Below are 20444 nucleotides of genomic sequence, written 5' to 3'. Positions count from 1 at the left end.
AAACCAGGTAAGGTGGCAAATAATTACTCTTTCAAGCTTCCTCTGCACTTCCCACTCCCTTAAGTAACACAGCTTGAGAGGATGTCATAACAGAGTACATTTGGGATGAGTTAAAGGTAGGAACAATGGCTTTTTTTTTCAGATTACAACTGGTGTCTTCATTACACTTTGCACTTCAGTTAGTGCTTCATTTACCCAATGGCACCTTCCAAGGTGGGGTGCAGGAGGAACTACGTGGGGCACTTTTCAGTAACTTGAGATGGAGATCCTGACAGGGGGAAGTGAGACACATTGCAAGCGGCATTCTCATCCATGGACAGGAATCAGGAGGGAGACATTGTTTGCAAAGAGGATGGGGTACACGGGATGGTCAGGGAATTGTGAAATGGTGATTGCGAAAGAAACTAGGAGTTGGTTTCATCATATTTGCAGAGGAGGAATCCCCAGTTCTCAGAAGAAACTGTCAATGGATCTAGAGCAAAAGGCACCAGTAGCCAGACACACCCCATAATGATGAACAGGGTCTAGTTGTTTCAGAGTGGAAGGAGCCACGGGGGCATAAACCTGACATCCATAACCTAATCTGGACAAAACCAGAGTGTGTAAAGATGGAGAAGAGTAGCACGGTCTGTACCCCAAGATGTGTGGGCCAGGAGGCAGAGAGCATTAAGCTTCCACATGCAAGTAGTCTTCAGGTGGTGAATATGGGGCAACCGCATCAGCTTTTTATCAAAAAGAAGGTACAAGAAATGGTACTGTGCTACAACATCTAGACACTGGTTGGCTAAATAAAGTTCTAAATGAAATTAGAATTACATCAATGGGGACAGGTGAAAATGTGTGCCCCGACTGGGACTCGAACCTGGGATCTCCTGCTTACATGGCAGGTGCTCTATCCGAGCCACCGAGGACAAAGAGGATAGCGTGACTGCAGGGACTATCTCGTGCACGCCTCCTGCGAAACCCACATTCTCACCCTGTGTGTCCACACACTACATTCATAGTGTCCCACCCCAACACACTCATTACTTGTGGAAGACATTCTTACCAAGTCCCGTAAGAGTTCGGGGGATGTGTGTGCATCCGCACAGAAGAAGAAGGTCACGGTCGGTATTGCCAGAACGATATACTTATATGGATATGGTTCTGTTCTTTCGGACATGTCCGAAAGAACAGACACCATATCCATGTAAGTGTTGTTGTTGTGGTCTTCAGTCCTGAGACTGGTTTGATGCAGCTCTCCATGCTACTCTATCCTGTGCAAGCTTCTTCATATCCCAGTACCTCTTGCAACCTACATCCTTCTGAATCTGCTTAGTGTATTCATCTCTTGGTCTCCCTCTACGATTTTTACCCTCCATGCTGCCCTCCAATACTAAATTGGTGATCCCTTGATGCCTCAGAACATGTCCTACCAACCGATCCCTTCTTCTGGTCAAGTTGTGCCACAAACTTCTCTTCTCCCCAATCCTATTCAATACTTCCTCATTAGTTTTGTGATCTACCCATCTAATCTTCAGCATTCTTCTGTAGCACCACATTTCAAAAGCCATCCAAATAAGTATATCCATATAAATAAAGTTCTGGATGGGATGTATTATGGATCAACAGGAAAAGTGCGTAACATGCATTTTGGAGGATGAAAACTGGAAGCCTTGGGAAAGGGCCCACACGGAGGTCTGTCTGATGGTGCCTTGGAGCTCGCATTCAGCAGATGCTACCAAGTGGGAGTTGCATAGGATGCAAAACTCATCAACATACAACACAGGGGCAACCAGAAGCCCAACAGAGGTTATAAGCTCTTTGATGGTGATGAGGATGAGTGCAACACTTAACACAGAACCCTATGGGATATCGTTCTCCTGAATCCAAGGGGTGCTGAGTGAAGTACCAGTTCTAACGTGGTAGAGCAGATGGGATAAAAACTCAAGTAAAAAAATCGGAAGGGGCCCGCGAAAGCCCCAGTCATGGAGGGTAACTAAAACGCGACAGTGCCAAGCCATGTCATATGCCTTATGCACATCAAAGTAGACTGCGACAAGGCATCAGCAGTCAATAAAAGCTTGTCACATTGCTGTTTCCTATCTGAGTAAATGGTCGGATGTAGATTGTCCTTCCCAGAAGCGACATTGATACGGAGACAAAAGGCCCCAAGATTCGAATATCCAAAGTAATCGGAAAATAATCATCCTCTTGAGCAGTTTAAAAAGTATGTTGCTCAGGCTAATCACTTGGCAGCTGTTGAGAGACATTTGGTTTCATCCCAGGCTTAAGGATGAGAATAGCTATGCTGTCTTGGCATTGCGAGGGGAAGGTACCCATGAGTCAAATACATTGAAGGGCCTGACTAGATGTTGTCTCTGGGTAACGTCCAAGTGTTGGGTCATCTGATTGTGGAGCCTGAGGCCATGTCACGTGAAGAGGTAGAGCCTGCAAAAATTCCCATTCAGTGAAGGGTTCTTATAGGCTTCAGTTTGGTGGGGGTTAAGAAAGAGGGGGGATTTCTTCAACTCCTTGTTTCTGCCAGAGAAAGGTAGCAGGATGGGAAGAGGATGTTGATGCTGTCCCATAGTGTGTCGGGAGGTGTTCTGCAAGGATCGACAGATCACAGTGCACAGAGCACCCTGTAAGATAAGACCCAGGACAGTTGATTGTTACTGCCAGCCCAGAAGACTATGGACCTAGGACCAAACCTGCGATGAAGAGGTATACATCCCCAGTGAGGAAACATACTGCTCCCAGCATTCCTTTTTACTCTGCTTAATAAGGTAGCGAGCCTTAGTATGCAAATGCTTAAAAACAATAAAGTTGGTCTTTAGAGGGCATCATTTAAATCACTGCAACATCCATCCACATCCTTGGTCCACCACAGTACCAGTCGATGATGAGGGGGTCTGTGAATAGGGGGACAGCAGTGCCAGCAACATGAAGAACGATGTCAGAGATGCCTTGCACACCCACAGAGAGGGGTATAGAAGTGCATAGCAGACATGTATAATTGACCCTGCAGAATGCCTCTCTCTCTGCCTGGCAGTGGCAGGGGAAGGATAGAATCACTGAAAAGTAGTCACTGTCACAAAGATCGTCATGGGTGAACAATGTAGGGAAACTATGAGAGCAGGGTAAGGCATCATGAGATCAATAGCAGAAAAGGTGTCATGAGTGGCACTGAAGCAAATAGGGGAACCGTCACTGAGGGCATACTAATCAAAGTGTGTAATAAGTTGGTCAATTAGAAGACCGCTACCCTCCACAGGGGGTGGGGAGCATTAAAGTCTCCGAGGAGGACACATGGGGGCAGGAGTTGCTGTATTAAGGTAGGCAGTTCACCATAAGGAAGTGGCCTACATGGAGGGAGGTAGACATGGTAAATGATGATTGCTGGGATCGTTCACACTCGTACCACTACTGCTTTCATGTTGGTAAGAAGGGGGATCCAGTCACTAATTTCATCAGTGTGAAACGAAGTGCAGTTCCTTCCAGATGCTATCTTGGGGTCGGCATGGTTCTGACAGAATGCCAAACAACCATGTAACTTTGGAGAGTAGTCATCATGGAAGTGCATTTCTTGAAGAGCAAGACAGAATGCACAATAGGAGGAAACAAGTTGTTGTATTTCCGGTAGGTGACAGTAATATTCATTGCAAATCCACTGGATTATTGTGTGGCGGGAGTCCAGAATAGACAAAGAGGACAAAGGGAGGTCATGACATTGGGTCAGTGGTTGTCACTGATAAGGATGGGGGTGACATCCATAAATAATATGTCAGACTCATGTTGTAAAGGGAGAGATGGTAGCTCCGGGGGCACTGTGGTCCCTTGTCCTGGGACTTGTTTCTTATTCCTCTCTTTCAGAGGCTGAGGAGGGCAGGGCACAGAGGGACAGCAGACGTCAGCAAGATCCGGAACTGAAAGAGAGCAGATGACCTTGATGACCTTGGAGCCCACATCCAGTGGCCGAGTGGTAGCAGGCGTCTGGCCTGAGAGACACCAGGGGAAGGATTACCCAGGATGTATACGTGGACAATGAAAAAAAATTCCGGATTTTTCCTGGAATCCCGTTTAAAAAATATACTTTTTCCCAGGTGAAAATACACTTTTTCTGTGCTATGTGACAGTAGATTTTCGGTAGATTTTTCCTTTGGAACTGTGAAACTTATCAATCCTTCGAATGGTTAACTTTTTATACACTGGCATAGAACTTCCCAGGTTTTAAAAAAAAAGAAAGAAGAAGAAGAAGAAATGGGGGAGAGAAGTTTTGGAAAGACTTTTGAAGTGCAACAACATATACGCTGCATATTTTCATATTACGAAAGTATAAATTCGAATTGCACTGAACACAGCACGTTAGTTTCTGGAGTGTTGAAATCGAGATTGCGATGTCCTTTTGTAAGCCAGTCATACCTCATGCCACATGATCTTGCCAGCCGATGACAGCAGATATTCAGAGCATAGGACACGTTTTACTGTCAGCCAATAGCAAGATCACTATTACGTAGTGCAAACACACAAAGAGGAAAAGTTAATGGTTTACATTAATACACATACTATAGCTACAAGAAAAGATAAGCTTTCACACACATATCAGTCTCTAAGATTAATAAGCTACAAGAGAAGCTAAGCTTTCACATGTAATATTGATCTTTTTCTTTCCATGTGTTATACTTTAAGATACATTACAAATTTAAAATAATAACATAAATGTCTGGTCTTCTGTACTCAAAATTCTTGTAAGTGGCTGGTCCTCAAAGTGTTCAGCTTTAAATGCTCTGTGATTTAAGAAATTCATCCCACTTTTTCACATGTAACATAATTCATCTTGCGTATAAAGAAATTTACTTTGAAAGTAACATTTTTCGAACCACCATTCACAATACTATGCCAAGACTGTTAGAAATAGGTTTGCTTTAGCAGTTGCCAGAAAACAGGTATTATTGTGTGTGTGCAGCTGCAATGGTGTAGGAAGCCTGCAAGTTCGTATGTATAAAGCACTAAGTGAGCTTACATTACGCCATAAAAGAAACAGGACATCAGAGGATGCTCCAAGAGCATCAGAATTTCATAAACCATACTGAAAAGCATAATTCAGCTTGAAGTGCGCACTGATTTTTTCCAGTTTCACGATGAAGCACATACCACCTGAGATTAAACTTTTCAGTGTGGTTTTTGGGATGTAAATTTTCTTCGATTACCAGTACTGCAGTATCTCATATTTGGTTCTTTATTATGGCGCAATGCCATACATGGCAGAAGATGAAAATGTGCACTTGAAATTCAGCAAATAGTTGGAACTAGCCAATACTGTGGAATGAAACACTTTGTTTCAAATAAACTGATTGCCTCAGCAGAAGCCAAATTTCTTTAGCAAACTGACAAAACAAAATTGTTAAGGCTTTCGTGGCCACTTGTAGACAAACTGCCTATTGGCTTCTGTCTCGGGTTCTTCGGCCGACGTTCATCTAATGATTTTTCTGACGTTTCGCCAGCACAAGTGGCTGGCATTGTCAAAGCTTCACCCTCCATTGCCGGTGGTGAACTGGAGGCGACCTCGCGGCCGCAGACTATATGTACCTGGCACGCCAACGTCCGAGGGCTTCTCCGCGGTCATTTCCGGTGCGGTTCTCCTCTTGCTACCTGCGACGGTCGTTCGCTGCAGTACGGGAAGCCAGGATCCGTTTACCTTAAGGCTTTCCTCTTTCTTGTTGAAACTGTTCGCGTGTTTTTGGATTTCTACAGCTTCTCTGAACAAGCGCGTGTGATAGTGCTTCTCTACAGCCAGAACTTCCGTGTCGGCGAATTTTATTACGTGGTCGGTCTCATTCAGTGCGTGCTCTGCCACGGCCGATTTCTCCACCTGCCCCAACCTGCAATGTCGCTTATGCTCTTTGATCCTGGTGTTAATGGATCGTCCAGTCATTCCGACATAAATCTTTTCCGCATGTGCAAGGTATACGGTATATTCCCGACATTGCAAGGAGAAAAGAGACCCACTTGCAATTCCCGACATTGCAAGGAGAAAAGAGACCCACTTGCAATGTCGGGAATATACCGTATACCTTGCACATGCGGAAAAGTTTATGTCGGAATGACTGGACGATCCATTAACACCAGGATCAAAGAGCATAAGCGACATTGCAGGTTGGGGCAGGTGGAGAAATCGGCCATGGCAGAGCACGCACTGAATGAGACCGACCACGTAATAAAATTCGCCAACACGGAAGTTCTGGCTGTAGAGAAGCACTATCACATGCACTTGTTCAGAGAAGCTGTAGAAATCCAAAAACACGCGAACAGTTTCAACAAGAAAGAGGAAAGCCTTAAGGTAAACGGATCCTGGCTTCCCGTACTGCAGCGAACGACCGTCGCAGGTAGCAAGAGGAGAACCGCACCGGAAATGACCGCGGAGAAGCCCTCGGACGTTGGCGCGCCAGGTACATATAGTCTGCGGCCGCGAGGTCGCCTCCAGTTCACCACCGGCAATGGAGGGTGAAGCTTTGACAATGCCAGCCACTCGTGCTGGCGAAACGTCAGAAAAATCATTAGATGAACGTCGGCCGAAGAACCCGAGACAGAAGCCAATAGGCAGTTTAAACTGACAAAAATAACCTCATTGTTCTGCAAGACAATTAATGCTTGACAGCTAATAACCTGGAAATAAAATAAAATCAGAAAACTGAAACTAATAATTTATTTTTGACCTCCATAATAATGCAAATTTATTATAATTCACTTGCTAGCTCCTGGCTACAGGATTCCATTCCCAGCCACAAAAATCCATTTTGTTTTCATTTGACGCGGGAGCTGTAAACGAAGAGGAAACAGCAAAATCAGTTAATGTAAACAGGGGACAGTTGGAGACCAACATCCTGCCCAACACAACTCTGCGCATGCGCGAATCTGGCAGCTAGGGCCCATGAGAAAATTTTTTCTTATTAGCATCTGGGTGCTTGCTACTACTGCCGATACAGCTAACAGCCATACTTTAAGCAGCGGGAGAAGGTACTGCTCACACGCGAGTCAACTGTGCATGCACATCAGCCCGCTGGCAACTGGTCAAATGAACCTAATGTAAACGGTTGTGACGTCACACTCATAGAAAGCAGTTTATTGTTACGAAGTATTACATAGTCTTCGCCCAAAGGCCTTTGACATATTTTTGCTGTTTGTAGACATTTATGCGTGCAAGGTGTTTTGTTGTAAATGGCGCATTTCCTTTGTCACTAAAGTTTTATTTATTTTTTTTTCCTCTCATTTATTTTTTATTGCGTCAGTATCATTCTCCAGTAGCAGGATACAGTAACATTCTTTGTTAGACAATCAATTCTTAACAGTCAAAATTACAAAAATTTCACTGAAAGCAAAAACAATGAAAAATTCCCTGAATTCCAAAAAATTCCCGGGTTTTTCCCAGTTTTCTCCCGGATGAAAAAATTCCCGGGTTTTACCCAGTTGGCCCAGGTCATATACACTCTGTCCCAGAAAAGAAGACCCATCACTAGCAAATGCCGAAGGAGGAGAACACTTCTTTGGCTGGTGAAGGGAGCGGCGCCTGGAGGTGAGAGCGTGGGATCCGCGGGGACAGAGAGGGGGCCAGGACTGGTGGAAGGAAGAGGTAGAATGGGGAAAGGATGTAACAAGCAACAGTAGAAGACATCGACACTGGGTGGAGTTGGTCATATTTCTGGTGAGCCTCAGCATATGATAAAGACTATCCAGGGACTGATACTCTTGGGCCTTCTTTTCTTTGTTGTAAGCTGGGAAATCTGGCGAGTGTGGAGAGTGGCAGTCATGACAATTTACACACACAGATGGCAGAACACAACCACACACAGATGGTCTGTCATATGGTGGGAAGACGTATGTCCAAAATGCAAGCACCGTAATCATCTCATGGGTACGGCTTCACATCACATTGTTAACAGACAACCTTGACCTCCTCTGGGGGACGAATAAAGGAACCAGTATCTATGTGGTTGTCTTTACGACCCATCTACACATGTCAAACAAAATGAAAGTCGCATCACTCCAGTTTAGACTGGAGTTCCTCATCAGTTTGTATGATGAGATCCCCATGAAACATCACTCCCTGAGCCACATCCAGAGACTAGTGAAGGGTAATAGATACTGGTACATCATCAAAATGATCACAAGCACAAAGAACTGCAGACTGGGCTGCAGAAGAAGCTTTGATCACCATATTTCACTGTGAGACTCCACTTTGCCAACTTGTCCTCGATATTCACCACAAAAAATGACAGCTTTCTGATGGTAGATGTGTGTCTGTCCGTTCTAGTACAGACAAGACGGCAAGCCTGGACCTCCTCCCAGTGTGTAGCCAGGGAAGGGAAGCCTGCAGATTCATACGAAGAAGCATTCAATGCTCTATTACCACTCAAACAGATGGCCATTTGAAAATGGACAGATTTTTGCAGCTTGATACACTTCATGCACCAGGCATCCACCTCAATACCACCCTCTACAATCAGGGGGTCTCCCCGTGGGTGCCATCCAGCCACAGAAAGAGCTGTCTGGTACAGAAGCCATTGCCAGGAGCTCCAAATGGCTCACACTAAAGACAGAAAATTTAGTAGTGGAGGTCAATCCAAAAGAGGGGTTAAAAACACCAAATACGATGAAAGAAAACAGACAAAAGGAACAAAACTGCAAGGAATACAGGAAACCAGGTGGACAGCCAGATCAACAGAAATAAGAACACTAATAGAGGAGAAGGGGGCAACGGGGAAGGAGTGAGGAAGAAATGGAGCCTGGGAAGCAAGCATTAGCTTGGGACCTTGTGTGTGCCACATACAAACTGAACCGTGAGGTCCCTGGGGAGACAATGTAATTGGTTGGAATAATGTGTCTGTACATATCTGACAGACAGAGAGAGAGAGAGAGAGAAAGAGAGAAAGAGAGAAAGAGAGAGAGAGAGAGAGTGCTGTGTTCAACATCTCTAAAGATGGACGTCATCCAAAAAGTATGTAACATTTTCTGTCTTGTTTACCATCCAACAAGCTCAAACATACAATGAGTAATTAACTTTATTCTTTCCATTATTTCCATTCTAGAACTTTCAAGTGTTATATCAACTATAATTAAATCATTTAACACTGGTCTTAACTTTTTAACATCACAAAATTTCCATACCTGCCTATGAGGAGCCCATTTCGAACAACTCTTTGATTGCCTCTTGTATATTCAATATCTACAGTTATTGGAGCTGAATATGTCATGTCACGTAGCCTGCACTCATGAGGTGTTGTACCCTTGGAAATATTGAAACCTTCTTCAACATCAGGTGTACCAACTGTTACATTCAGGTACCTGCATCATTACAGAAAGAAAAAGAAAGCTCATTGTAAGCTACAAAGGTATTATGCCATTGTTCACATTACAAATGCAATGAAAGGAAAATATATAAACACATTTATTCAGTGTTGAGTTCACACAGAGATGATATTAAAAATCTCAATATGTTAAACCATATGGAAATGGTGAAAGCTACCTAACCATCAAGCATAAAAACTGGAATATGAACACAGAAAACATGTAATAATTAAAAACAATATATCTCAATACAATTCACAGAAGTTTCCCCTTAATAAACAAAATGGTGGTCGAAGGGGACTGTGGAAATTTTAAGCTTTATAGGAAGCAATTAGTCAGAAACTCGTGGCTATAGAGGAACACAAAGCACACAATTTTTTACAACTAAAGTATAACATGAATTACCTGGAAATTAATACAAAAAATGTACTCCCTCATCCCTCATTCAAAATCTGATTATGAACTCATACATTTCAGCATATTCTCCATAAATGACAGTTTTAAATTTCAAATTTTCTGCTAAGTAGTACACAAAATTGTGGTCAACAATTAAAGTTAGTACTGAATAAAGGTGCCATCCAAGAGAATTACTTCACTTATAACAAGCAATTGCTGAACAAAACTGCAATGTTGCAATATTTAATTACAACTGCTTACATATTCATGTACATACAGGCTCTAAAAAGAATTGTGTGATAAACAAAATAGTCTGATTTATTAGTCAAATAGTGCAATATGGCACAATTTAATTTTACAAATAAATTTTTTTGTCCACACATGCTTAAATCTTTTCCTAGAAATACAAAAGTATGGCAGGCGCCACAAGAAGTAAAATTCGTGACACATCTTTATCATTACAAAATATTGTCCCATTTTATGTATTGTTTAATGCAACCTTGCATCACATGAAGTTCTTTAACATTTCCACATAACCTTGGTTGTTAAATCCAAGATATACATCACTCTAAGTAAACATAAATATTTAATTTTCGTAATCCATGGTTTTAATTACTAAGTTGTAAACCAAAAGCAATGATTATAACAGCAAGTATTGCAAGAAAAACTATGGAATTTTTCTAACATACCGTAATATTTCTCAAATTATTGCCTTTATCTATTTAATGGGTAAACAGTTATTAATTATCCAAATATAAATACATATTCCTGGCATTTCTTTACAACCCAAGTTGGTGGGTTTTTTTTTTTTTTGTTTCCCCCCCCCCCCCCCCCATAACATAACTGCAGTTTAATATACTTATACAGCTGAAAAAAACACAAACTAAGCTCAGTTGCAGTACGCTTTTAGTACTTTTAGGATGAACACGTCTCACTACTATCACACTGCGCTATCTAACTCAATGCCCCACATATCATTATTGCTGTTTACCTATTTCTTTACCCAATGTAATGCTGAATTTAAATCTTAAATTTTCCTGGAACTGGACTTACTTGCAAAACAAGCTATAAAAATGTACCCATCGCAAATCAGGCTCTGGATAAATTGTTTATTTTTACCTCTTACTGACACTGAGACTTATCCGATATTAGCTTTGCATGGATAATTTAGTTGTAAATTAATTTTTATTTAATTACAATAAAACAAACATACCGACATCAAAAGCAAATAACCATTACTGATAATTACTCTCTAAAAAGATACACAGTTCATTATTGTGATGTTTCTTCTTTAGCATAGACTCTGTACAGCTCAAAGAGAAATAAGTTCACCAATGCTTCCCAAGATCCAATTGTATTTTGAAGAGTTTATAACATCCAAAATGTGGAACTATAGCAACATGGTTTGGTGGCATCGGCATTCTCAGTGGCAGGTTGGAAGATGCTGGTGTAGAACTAAGTACATGTAACATCCTTAGTGCCCTCATCAACTCATTTTATACACATCAAAAAAAGTTTTGCATTGCCTCAGTTCTGAAAGTTCCGGAACCTGTACAGAAAATTTGAATAGAGATCAACATAAACATCATTTCCGCCCTTTTTATTGCTCACAACAACCACACATTGCATGTTGTACCACCATACAGTGAGACCTTCAGAGGTGGTGGTCCAGATTGCTGTACACACCACTACCTCTAATACCCAGTAGCACATCCTCTTCCACTGAAGCATGCCTGTATTCGTTGTGGCATACTACCCACGAGTCCATCAAGGCACTGTAGGTCCAGATTGTCCCACTCCTCAATGGCAATTCGGGATACATCCCTCAGAGTGGTTGGTGGGTCACATCGTCCATAAACAGCCCTTTCCAATCTGTTCCAGGCATGTTCATGTCTGGAGAACATGCTGGCCACTCTAGTCGAGCAATGTCATTATCCTGAAGGAAGTCATTCACAAGGCATGCACGATGGGGGCACGAATTGTCGTCCATGAAGACAAATGCCTCGCCAATATGCTGCTGATATAGTTGCACTATCGGTCAGAGGATGGCATTCACATATCGTACAGCCATTATGGCACCTTCCGTGGTCACCAGCAGCGTACACTGGCATCACTTAATGCCACCCCAAAACAGCATGGAACCTCCACCTTGCTGTACTCGCTGGACAGTGTGTCCAAGGCGTTCAGCCTAACCGGGTTGCCTCCAAACACATCTCCGATGATTGTCTGGTTGAAGGCATATGCGACACTCACTGGTGAAGAGAATGTGATGCCAATCCTGAGCAGTCCATTCGGCATGTTTCTGGGCCCATCTGTACCGCACTGCATAGTGCCATGTTTGCAAAGATGGATCTTGCCATGGACGTCAGGAGTGGAGTTGCGCATCATGCAGCCCATTGCCCACAGTTTGAGTTGTAACACAACGTCCTGTGGCTGCACAAAAAGCATAATTCAACATGGTGGCATTGCTGTCAGGGTTCCTCCGAGCAGTAATCCATAAATAGCAGTCGTCACCTCCACTCGTAGCCCTTGGGCGGCCTGAGTGAGGCATGTAATTGACAGTTCCTGTCTCTCTGTGTCTCCTCCATGTCCGAACAACATCACTTTGGTTCACTCCGAGACACTTGGACACTTCCCTTGTTGAGAGCCCTTCCTGGCACAAAGTAACAATACAGACGTGATCGAACCGGGGTATTGACCGTCTAGGCATGGTTGAACTACAGACAACACGAGCTGTGTACCTCCTTCCTGGTGGAATGACTGGAACTGATCGGCTCTCAGACCCCATCCATCTAATAGGCAATGCTCATGCATGCTTGTTTACATCTTTGGGCAGGTTTAGTGATATCTCTGAACAATCAAAAGGACTATGTTTGCGATACAATATCCACGTCTATATTCAGGAGTTCTGGGAACCAGGGTGATGCAAAACTTTTTTTGATGTGTGTGTGATAAGTTCTGCTGCTGTGAAAACTGGCTTTGGTCTGTTGGTGGAGATAATAGTGAGACTCCCACATATCTCAAAATCAAAAGATTTTTCAATGTAGCAAAACCTTATTTAGGTCATCATACAATGTCTGAAGTGGCTTTTGAAAAGCAAAATTAACAAATGCTTCAATTTCAAAAACACATTCCTTGCTATTGACAGCCTACATTTAATGTCCTCCCTGCTCTGGTCACTATCAGTTATTTTGGTGCCCATATAATAAAGATCAACTACTAAATTTAGTGTTTCATTTCCTAACCTAATTTCCTGGTCACTATCTGTTATTTTGGTGCCCATATAACAACAACATATAATAACAACAACATTTCTATTTTTTACATTCAACTTCTCTAACCTCTTTCCAATACAATACCTCTGCATTTTAACTACTCTTCCAAGTCCTTCGCATTCCCTAATAGTATTACAAGGTCATTGGTAAACCTGAAACTTTCAGTTTCTTTATCCTGAACTTTAATTCCCTTTACAAATTTCTCCTTAGCTTTCTTCACAGATCCCTCAATGAACAAATTGAATAACCACATCACTTCCTTCTCAGTAGCTGCTTTCCTTTTATATACTTCAACTGTTACAACTACAGTCTGGTTTCTGTACAACCTGTAGACGACCCCTCGCTCCCTGAATTTGACCCGTGCTACCATCAGAATTTCAAACATTGTAGTCCAGTCAATAAGTCAAGAGCTTCCTCTACATACACAAATGTTGTAAATATAAGTTTGCCTTTGATAAATCTGTCTTCTAAGATAAGTCGTAGGGTGAGTATTGCTTTGATGTGATTACAGAAATATTCCATTAGTTTTAAATGTTTGTTGACATTAATGCAATAAAGATAAACTAAAATTCCATATAAAATATGTAACATTTTTATTCCATTAAATAATTTTCCTAGTTTAACACTTACTAGTCTGCATTTAAACACTCATAAATCTTTGTACATTGTACAACTTAAAAACATGGATTTCGAAAAAAACGGTCGTGTGAAACCCAGCTTGCGCTATTCGTCCACGAGACTCAGAGGGCCATAGACACGGGTTCACAGGTAGATGCCGTGTTTCTTGACTTCCGTTAGGCGTTCAATACAGTTCCCCACAGTCGTTTAATGAACAAAGTAAGAGCATATGGACTATCAGACCAATTGTGTGATTGGATTGAAGAGTCCCTAGATAACAGAACGCAGCATGTCATTCTCAATGGAGAGAAGTCTTCCGAAGTAAGAGTGATTTCAGGTGTGCCGCAGGGGAGTGTCATAGGACCGTTGCTACTCACAATATACATAAATGACCTTGTGGATGACATCGGAAGTTCACTGAGGCTTTTTGCAGATGATGCTGTGGTGTATCGAGAGGTTGTAACAATGGAAAATTGTACTGAAATGCAGGAGGATCTGCAGCGAATTGACGAATGGTGCAGGGAATGGCAATTGAATCTCAATGTAGACAAGTGTAATGTGCTGCGAATACATAGAAAGATAGATCCCTTATCATTTAGCTACAAAATAGCAGGACAGCAACTGGAAGCAGTTAATTCCATAAATTATCTGAGAGTACACATTAGGAGTGATTTAAAATGGAATGATCATATAAAGTTGATCGTCGATAAAGCAGATGCCAGACTGAGTTTCACTGGAAGAATCCTAAGGAAATGCAATCTGAAAACAAAGGAAACAGGTTACAGTACGCTTGTTCGCCCACTGCTTGAATACTGCTCAGCAGTGTGGGATCCGCACCTGATAGGGTTGATAGAAGAGATAGAGAAGATCCAATGGCGAGCAACGCGCTTCGTTACAGGAGCATTTAGTAATCGCGAAAGCGTTACGGAGGTGATAGGTAAACTCCAGTGGAAGACTCTGCAGGAGAGACGCTCAGTAGCTCGGTACGGGCTTTTGTTAAAGTTTCGAGAACATACCTTCACCGAAGAGTCAAGCAGTATATTGCTCCCTCCTACGTATATCTCACAAAGAGACCATGAGGATAAAATCAGAGAGATTAGAGCCCACCCAGAAGCATACCGACAATCCTTCTTTCCACGAACAATACGAGACTGGAATAGAAGGGAGAACCGATAGAGGTACTCAGGGTACCCTCCGCCACACACAGTCAGGTGGCTTGCGGAGTATGGATGTAGATGTAGAACATTTTTATTTGTTATGTCTTACATGATCATGTATGGAGAATGCATATCAAAAAATGATGACTTACCTACACAAATAACTTTTTTCATTTTCAGTGTGTCTTAATATTATTCAAACTAAAGTTAGATGTACAAATATGCAAACAGATTAAACTGGAGTTAGAGAAAGACTACTAGAAACAAAGAGTCAGATGTCAATATTTATCTTTCTCAACTTTAGATGCTACTCACCATAAAAATTACACGTCGAGTTGCACAGACATACATCAAAGAGACTATTACACATTGAGCTTTTGGCCAAAGCCTCTTCCAGAAAAAAAAAATAAAATAAAACACACGAGGTGTACTTGCTTTTTGTGTGTGTGTGTGTGTGTGTGTGTTTTTGTTTGTTTGTTTGTTCCTTTCTAAAGAAGGCGAATTTCCATTGTTCAACTTTATATGCCGCTGTTTCTCCAAGAGAGAGGAGTAGATGGGAAAATGAATAGGTATTTTAAGGAAGGAACGTTGCTTTAAATCTAATCACAAAAGTTTTGGCATATTCATTCTTGTTAAATAGAAGGAGTGGACCACGACCAACGGGAATACTATATGAATTTTAAAATTTTCCCGGCGAATTCACTGTTCAAACAAATTTCGGGCTTGCAGCCATCGCAAACCATGAGTTTGCTTAAAACACTTGTTCATAGAGCTCATACTGTCTCAGATCTAGATAGCTTACCTCAAGAGCTCGCCCATCTAAAGACAGTATTCAGCGAAAATGGGTATTCCATCCGGCAGATTAACAGGGCACTAACAGTTAAAACTAAGAAGCAGGAAGTGAATAAAGAGGAGAACATGCCGGAACAATCTTTAGCCTTTCTTCCTTTCCTTGGCAACACTTCGTTTAAAATAGCAAGAATCCTCCGAAAATTTCAGGTAAAAGTGGTTTTCTGCCCACCATCGAAGATTGCGGACCTTGTGGGATCAGTTAAGGACAATCTGTTACTACGAAAGGCCGGAATTTACAAGATACCGTGCCAATGTGGTATGGCTTATATAGGTCAAACCACACACACCGTGAAAGAACGCTGCACTGAACATCAACGTTACACCCGCCTTTTGCAGCCAAACAAGTCTGCTATTGCTGAACATTGTATTTCTACTGGACATTCAATGGAGTATGAGAAAACAATGATTTTGTCCACAGCAACATCTTTCTGGGACTCCATTATTAAAGAATCCGTAGAAATACGACTGGCGGAAAATCTGTTAAACCGTGACAGCGGCTACCAGCTGGACAGTGCATGGAATCCCATCATCTCCACAATTTGCTCAAATCGAAGATGACAGAGTGCGTCGACGGCCGTGGCAAACAGCAACGCAGAGGGTGACCGAGTTTCGCTATTCCACCAGCGAGGGCGCTGCCGGCGGGCAGTGTAGTTCAACTATCAAGTTTTCGACGCATGCGCAGAGTAGTTACAGTACGCTATATATTGTGGAACGGAGGACGTTTTCGCCAGTCTGCGACGTCTCACCTGAAAATGACTGGCAGGTGCCCAGTTGAAATATCGTGCAAAGTATTGAACGACAAGCGGCTGCAAGCCCGAAATTTGTTTGAACAACGGGAATACTATAATTTTCAACACTACTGCCAGCTGTAATTTCAATTTTAATTTATTGGTGTGATAATCATGTTGTACTCTATGTCAGTACTGCTATACACACAGTCACCTATAGTAAAACTCAATACTGCACAAACAGTGAAATGTGAAAAATAGAACTGAGTACTTTTATACAATAGAGACCTATTACAGAACTAATAATGTATATACTTGCAAAGCTAAAACAATCAAAAGCAATATATCACTGCATGATCTCATTAACTACGTACTTTATATATAAAAACAAAGATGATGTGACTTACCAAATGAAAGTGCTGGCAGGTCGACAGACACACAAACAAACACAAACATACACACAAAATTCAAGCTTTCGCAACAAACTGTTGCCTCATCAGGAAAGAGGGGAAGGAGAGGGAAAGACGAAAGGATGTGGGTTTTAAGGGAGAGGGTAAGGAGTCATTCCAATCCCGGGAGCGGAAAGACTTACCTTAGGGGGAAAAAAGGACAGGTATACATTCGCGCACACACACACACACACACACACACACACACACACACACACACACACACACACACACATATCCATCCACACATATACAGACACAAGCCAGGTATACATTCGCGCACACACACACACACACACACATATCCATCCACACATATACAGACACAAGCCTTGTGTCTGTATATGTGTGGATGGATATGTGTGTGTGTGCGAATGTATACCTGTCCTTTTTTCCCCCTAAGGTAAGTCTTTCCGCTCCCAGGTTTGGAATGACTCCTTACCCTCTCCCTTAAAACCCACATCCTTTCGTCTTTCCCTCTCCTTCCCCTCTTTCCTGATGAGGCAACAGTTTGTTGCGAAAGCTTGAATTTTGTGTGTATGTTTGTGTGTCTGTCGACCTGCCAGCACTTTCATTTGGTAAGTCACATCATCTTTGTTTTTAGATATATTTTTCCTACGTGGAATATTTCCCTCTATTATAACTATATATATATATATATATATATATATATATATATATATATATATATATATATGTTTCCATTTTTTTTAGCTTTGCAAGTAAGTACATGATTGATTCTGTAAGGGACCTTCATTGTATATAAAAACTCAATTCTAGTTTCATGTTACATTGTCTGTACAGTGATTGAGTTTTACTACAGGTGCATAGCACTACTGACAGAGTACAGCACAATGATTACATCCCAATATACGTTTTATTACAATATTGTAAAATATAGTTATTTTGGTCATATATAGATAGTTTTTAAACAACAGAATAACTATGTATTACATATTTTAATTCTAAGTGCAATTTTGCTTTTGGTGTCATGCTGTTGCTAATGTAGCTATTTTCAAATTACTTTTAGGGTTTGATGATGAGAAAGTGTATCAACAAACCCCACTGCCAATAAAATAACGAAATTGTAATAACCACAAGAGGGACATAGTGTAAAAAATAAAATTGTTACTTCAGATTCCTGTAGTTTTATTAAGCAACATTCCTCATTTTCCTTCATCATCATCATCATCATCATCATCATGTTGTTACCTCTGATACATGAACATGATACTATGCGTCAAAGAACTGAAAACACATGGTAAATATTTTGCTTTCTGAGAAAAAGAGAATACTTTCATAAAAGATAATGCATCTTGGCTTAGTAAACAGTACTGGGACTACAATTAGTAATACTGAATAGCTATTTACATGATAGTATCTTATGACCCTTACAGTCTGACTACACAAACTTTTGTGTGCGTGTGCGTGTGTGTGTGTGTGTGTGTGTGTGTGTGTGTGTGTGTGGTTTTTTTTTTTTTTTTTTTTTTTTTTTTTTTTTTTTTTTTTTTTTCTCCTAAAGTATTTTTCCTCGTAATGTACATATACCTGTATAGAATAATAATTTTCATATTCATCAGTTTACATAAATTAGCATTAGTCATAATTTGTTGCTAGTACACTTTGTAGAAATAGACTGCTGAGGCTGCTTCTGTTTATTAATCAATAACTTTACTCATTCCACATTTCTATAGGCTCTCCTACATGGTGGGATTCAAAGAACACAATGTGTGACTGAATGAACAGAAATGTTAAATCAACAATGACATGGACATTTATAAAAAATATTTACTCACTTTACATAAAACAAGGGGTCCGCATCACTCAATACTTTCTCATTTGCTTCAACAATCTTTTTTATCCCCACATTGATGAAGTAATTAAATGAGTCTATGTGCTCCTTCACAAGTCCTTTGACTTGTAGAAATGCTGGTACTAGTTTCCATTTTTCCTGTGGGAAGGAATACATATTATTGCAATAACAGAAAGTGCTGTGTTCAATACCAGTACATTTTACTGTAAAAAAAAAGTACATACTGCAATGACAGAAAGTCATGCATTGGATATAAACTGTGATTGAGTGGATAGATCATTATTCACTCATAAGAAAATGTGCTGTGTGTTGGATAAAAACAGAAATGACTGCATAAGCTTGAGTCTACAGTATTCTTTGAAGCAGGACAACTGAGTACATAACAACAGTCAGAAGGTAAGAAGATTAGGAGAGAAGAACACAAGAGTCTCCGATATGGGCAGGATGGCACTACCTGTCTATGTATCCTATGTTCCTAAAAGTCATGCGACTCTCCTATTCCTGGTCTCCATATTGTCTCTCTGTCTCATAGTTTCCTGCTACTACTTCCACATGTCCCTCTTTTTCTCCTATCTTTGTTCCCTGTCTCCTATTGTCAGTTTCAGACCTTTTCATTTTTCTCTGCCTTCACCTTTTTATTTCAAATTACAGCTTCTTTCATTCATTTATTAATCTTCCTTATGTAGCTCCCTCACACCTTTGGTTCCTTATCTCTCCCCTCCCCACTATTCTTTTATAGTTCCTTGTATCTTCTTATTTTCTTAGCTTTATTTGTGTGAAACTGCTGTGACTATCATTTGCCTCCAGCATGTTTTCCTTTCCTTCAAGTCTTGCATCCCTTTTTATCCCAAGTTAATACAGTTTTTCTCTATCTCCCCTTTCTCACCCTTTCCATACTGTTATTATCCAACACTGCTTAGAATATTATTCACATCAGCCACACTGCAACAACTTTTAAAAGCCCCTTTCTGTGAAGGAAATGAGTTTCACTGCCTAAGCAGTCATATCTCCTTTAATATCTCCTTTATACACACCTCTCCATCACTCAAAAGATCTGGTATCCATAATTAGCTATGTTTAAGTAAGTAGCAACTTAGGAGGAGGTGCGGGAAAAAAATCTTACTTTACTCACCAACAGAAATTTAGTTCAAAGCAATACTTTTGGAAATCGCAGTCATTTAGCATCATTTCTAATAACATCCAACATTGTCATTGGCTGCTAGATCAATATATGACATTTTTATGCAGCTATGTGAAGTTAGGAAAAATCATATCACAGGCCTATGAGTAGTTTACCATGGCAAATAAGGTGAAATGTGTTTTTGACAAATGTGATAATTAAATGAGGCAATAAAAAAGCAGGAGGTGATGTTTGACAGGAAAGAAAACTTGCAAAATTTACAAGAAGTAAAGCTGTGAGGATGGAGCGTGAGTCGTGCTTGGGTAGTTCAGATGGTACAGCACTTGCCCGCGAAAGGCAAAGGTCCAGAGTTCGAGTCTCGGTCCGGCACACAGTTTTAATCTGTCAGGAAGTTTCATATCAGCACACACTCTGCTGCAGTGTGAAAATCTCATCATGGTCAAATTATGTTGAATGGTTGTAATAACATTTACTGGCACATGGGATAAACGACAAAAATTGAAGCTGAGCTTTTTTTTTTTTAGCAACAGTCGGTCCACAGGTGTATTGTTTAATCCAACAATTGAATCCGGAGCAGCCCCCTCGAGATCTCTCATTTACTCACATTAAAGGCTGCCTTTCTGAGTAGTTTGTCACACAAATACACGTCACCTCCAGCTGTCAGACTTTCTTTTCCTGTTGAAAGTCT

At 41.1% G+C, this 20444-nt stretch overlaps 1 protein-coding gene across 1 annotated transcript in view; it reads right to left on the bottom strand.

Annotated features, from left to right (window-relative positions):
- Positions 1–20444, bottom strand: part of LOC126203496 (DNA-directed RNA polymerase III subunit RPC2) — a 185825-nt gene that overhangs the window by 149180 nt on the left and 16201 nt on the right. The window contains exons 2-3 of the mRNA XM_049937825.1: positions 18599–18753; positions 9148–9324 (exon numbers count right to left, since the gene is read on the bottom strand). Of these exons, the coding sequence (XP_049793782.1) occupies positions 9148–9324; positions 18599–18753 (332 nt within the window). The remainder of the gene's footprint in view (positions 1–9147; positions 9325–18598; positions 18754–20444) is intronic.

Source organism: Schistocerca nitens, chromosome 9 (assembly GCF_023898315.1).
Source record: "Schistocerca nitens isolate TAMUIC-IGC-003100 chromosome 9, iqSchNite1.1, whole genome shotgun sequence".
Lineage (NCBI taxonomy): Eukaryota > Metazoa > Arthropoda > Insecta > Orthoptera > Acrididae > Schistocerca > Schistocerca nitens.
This window is presented reverse-complemented; position numbering and strand designations above follow the sequence as displayed.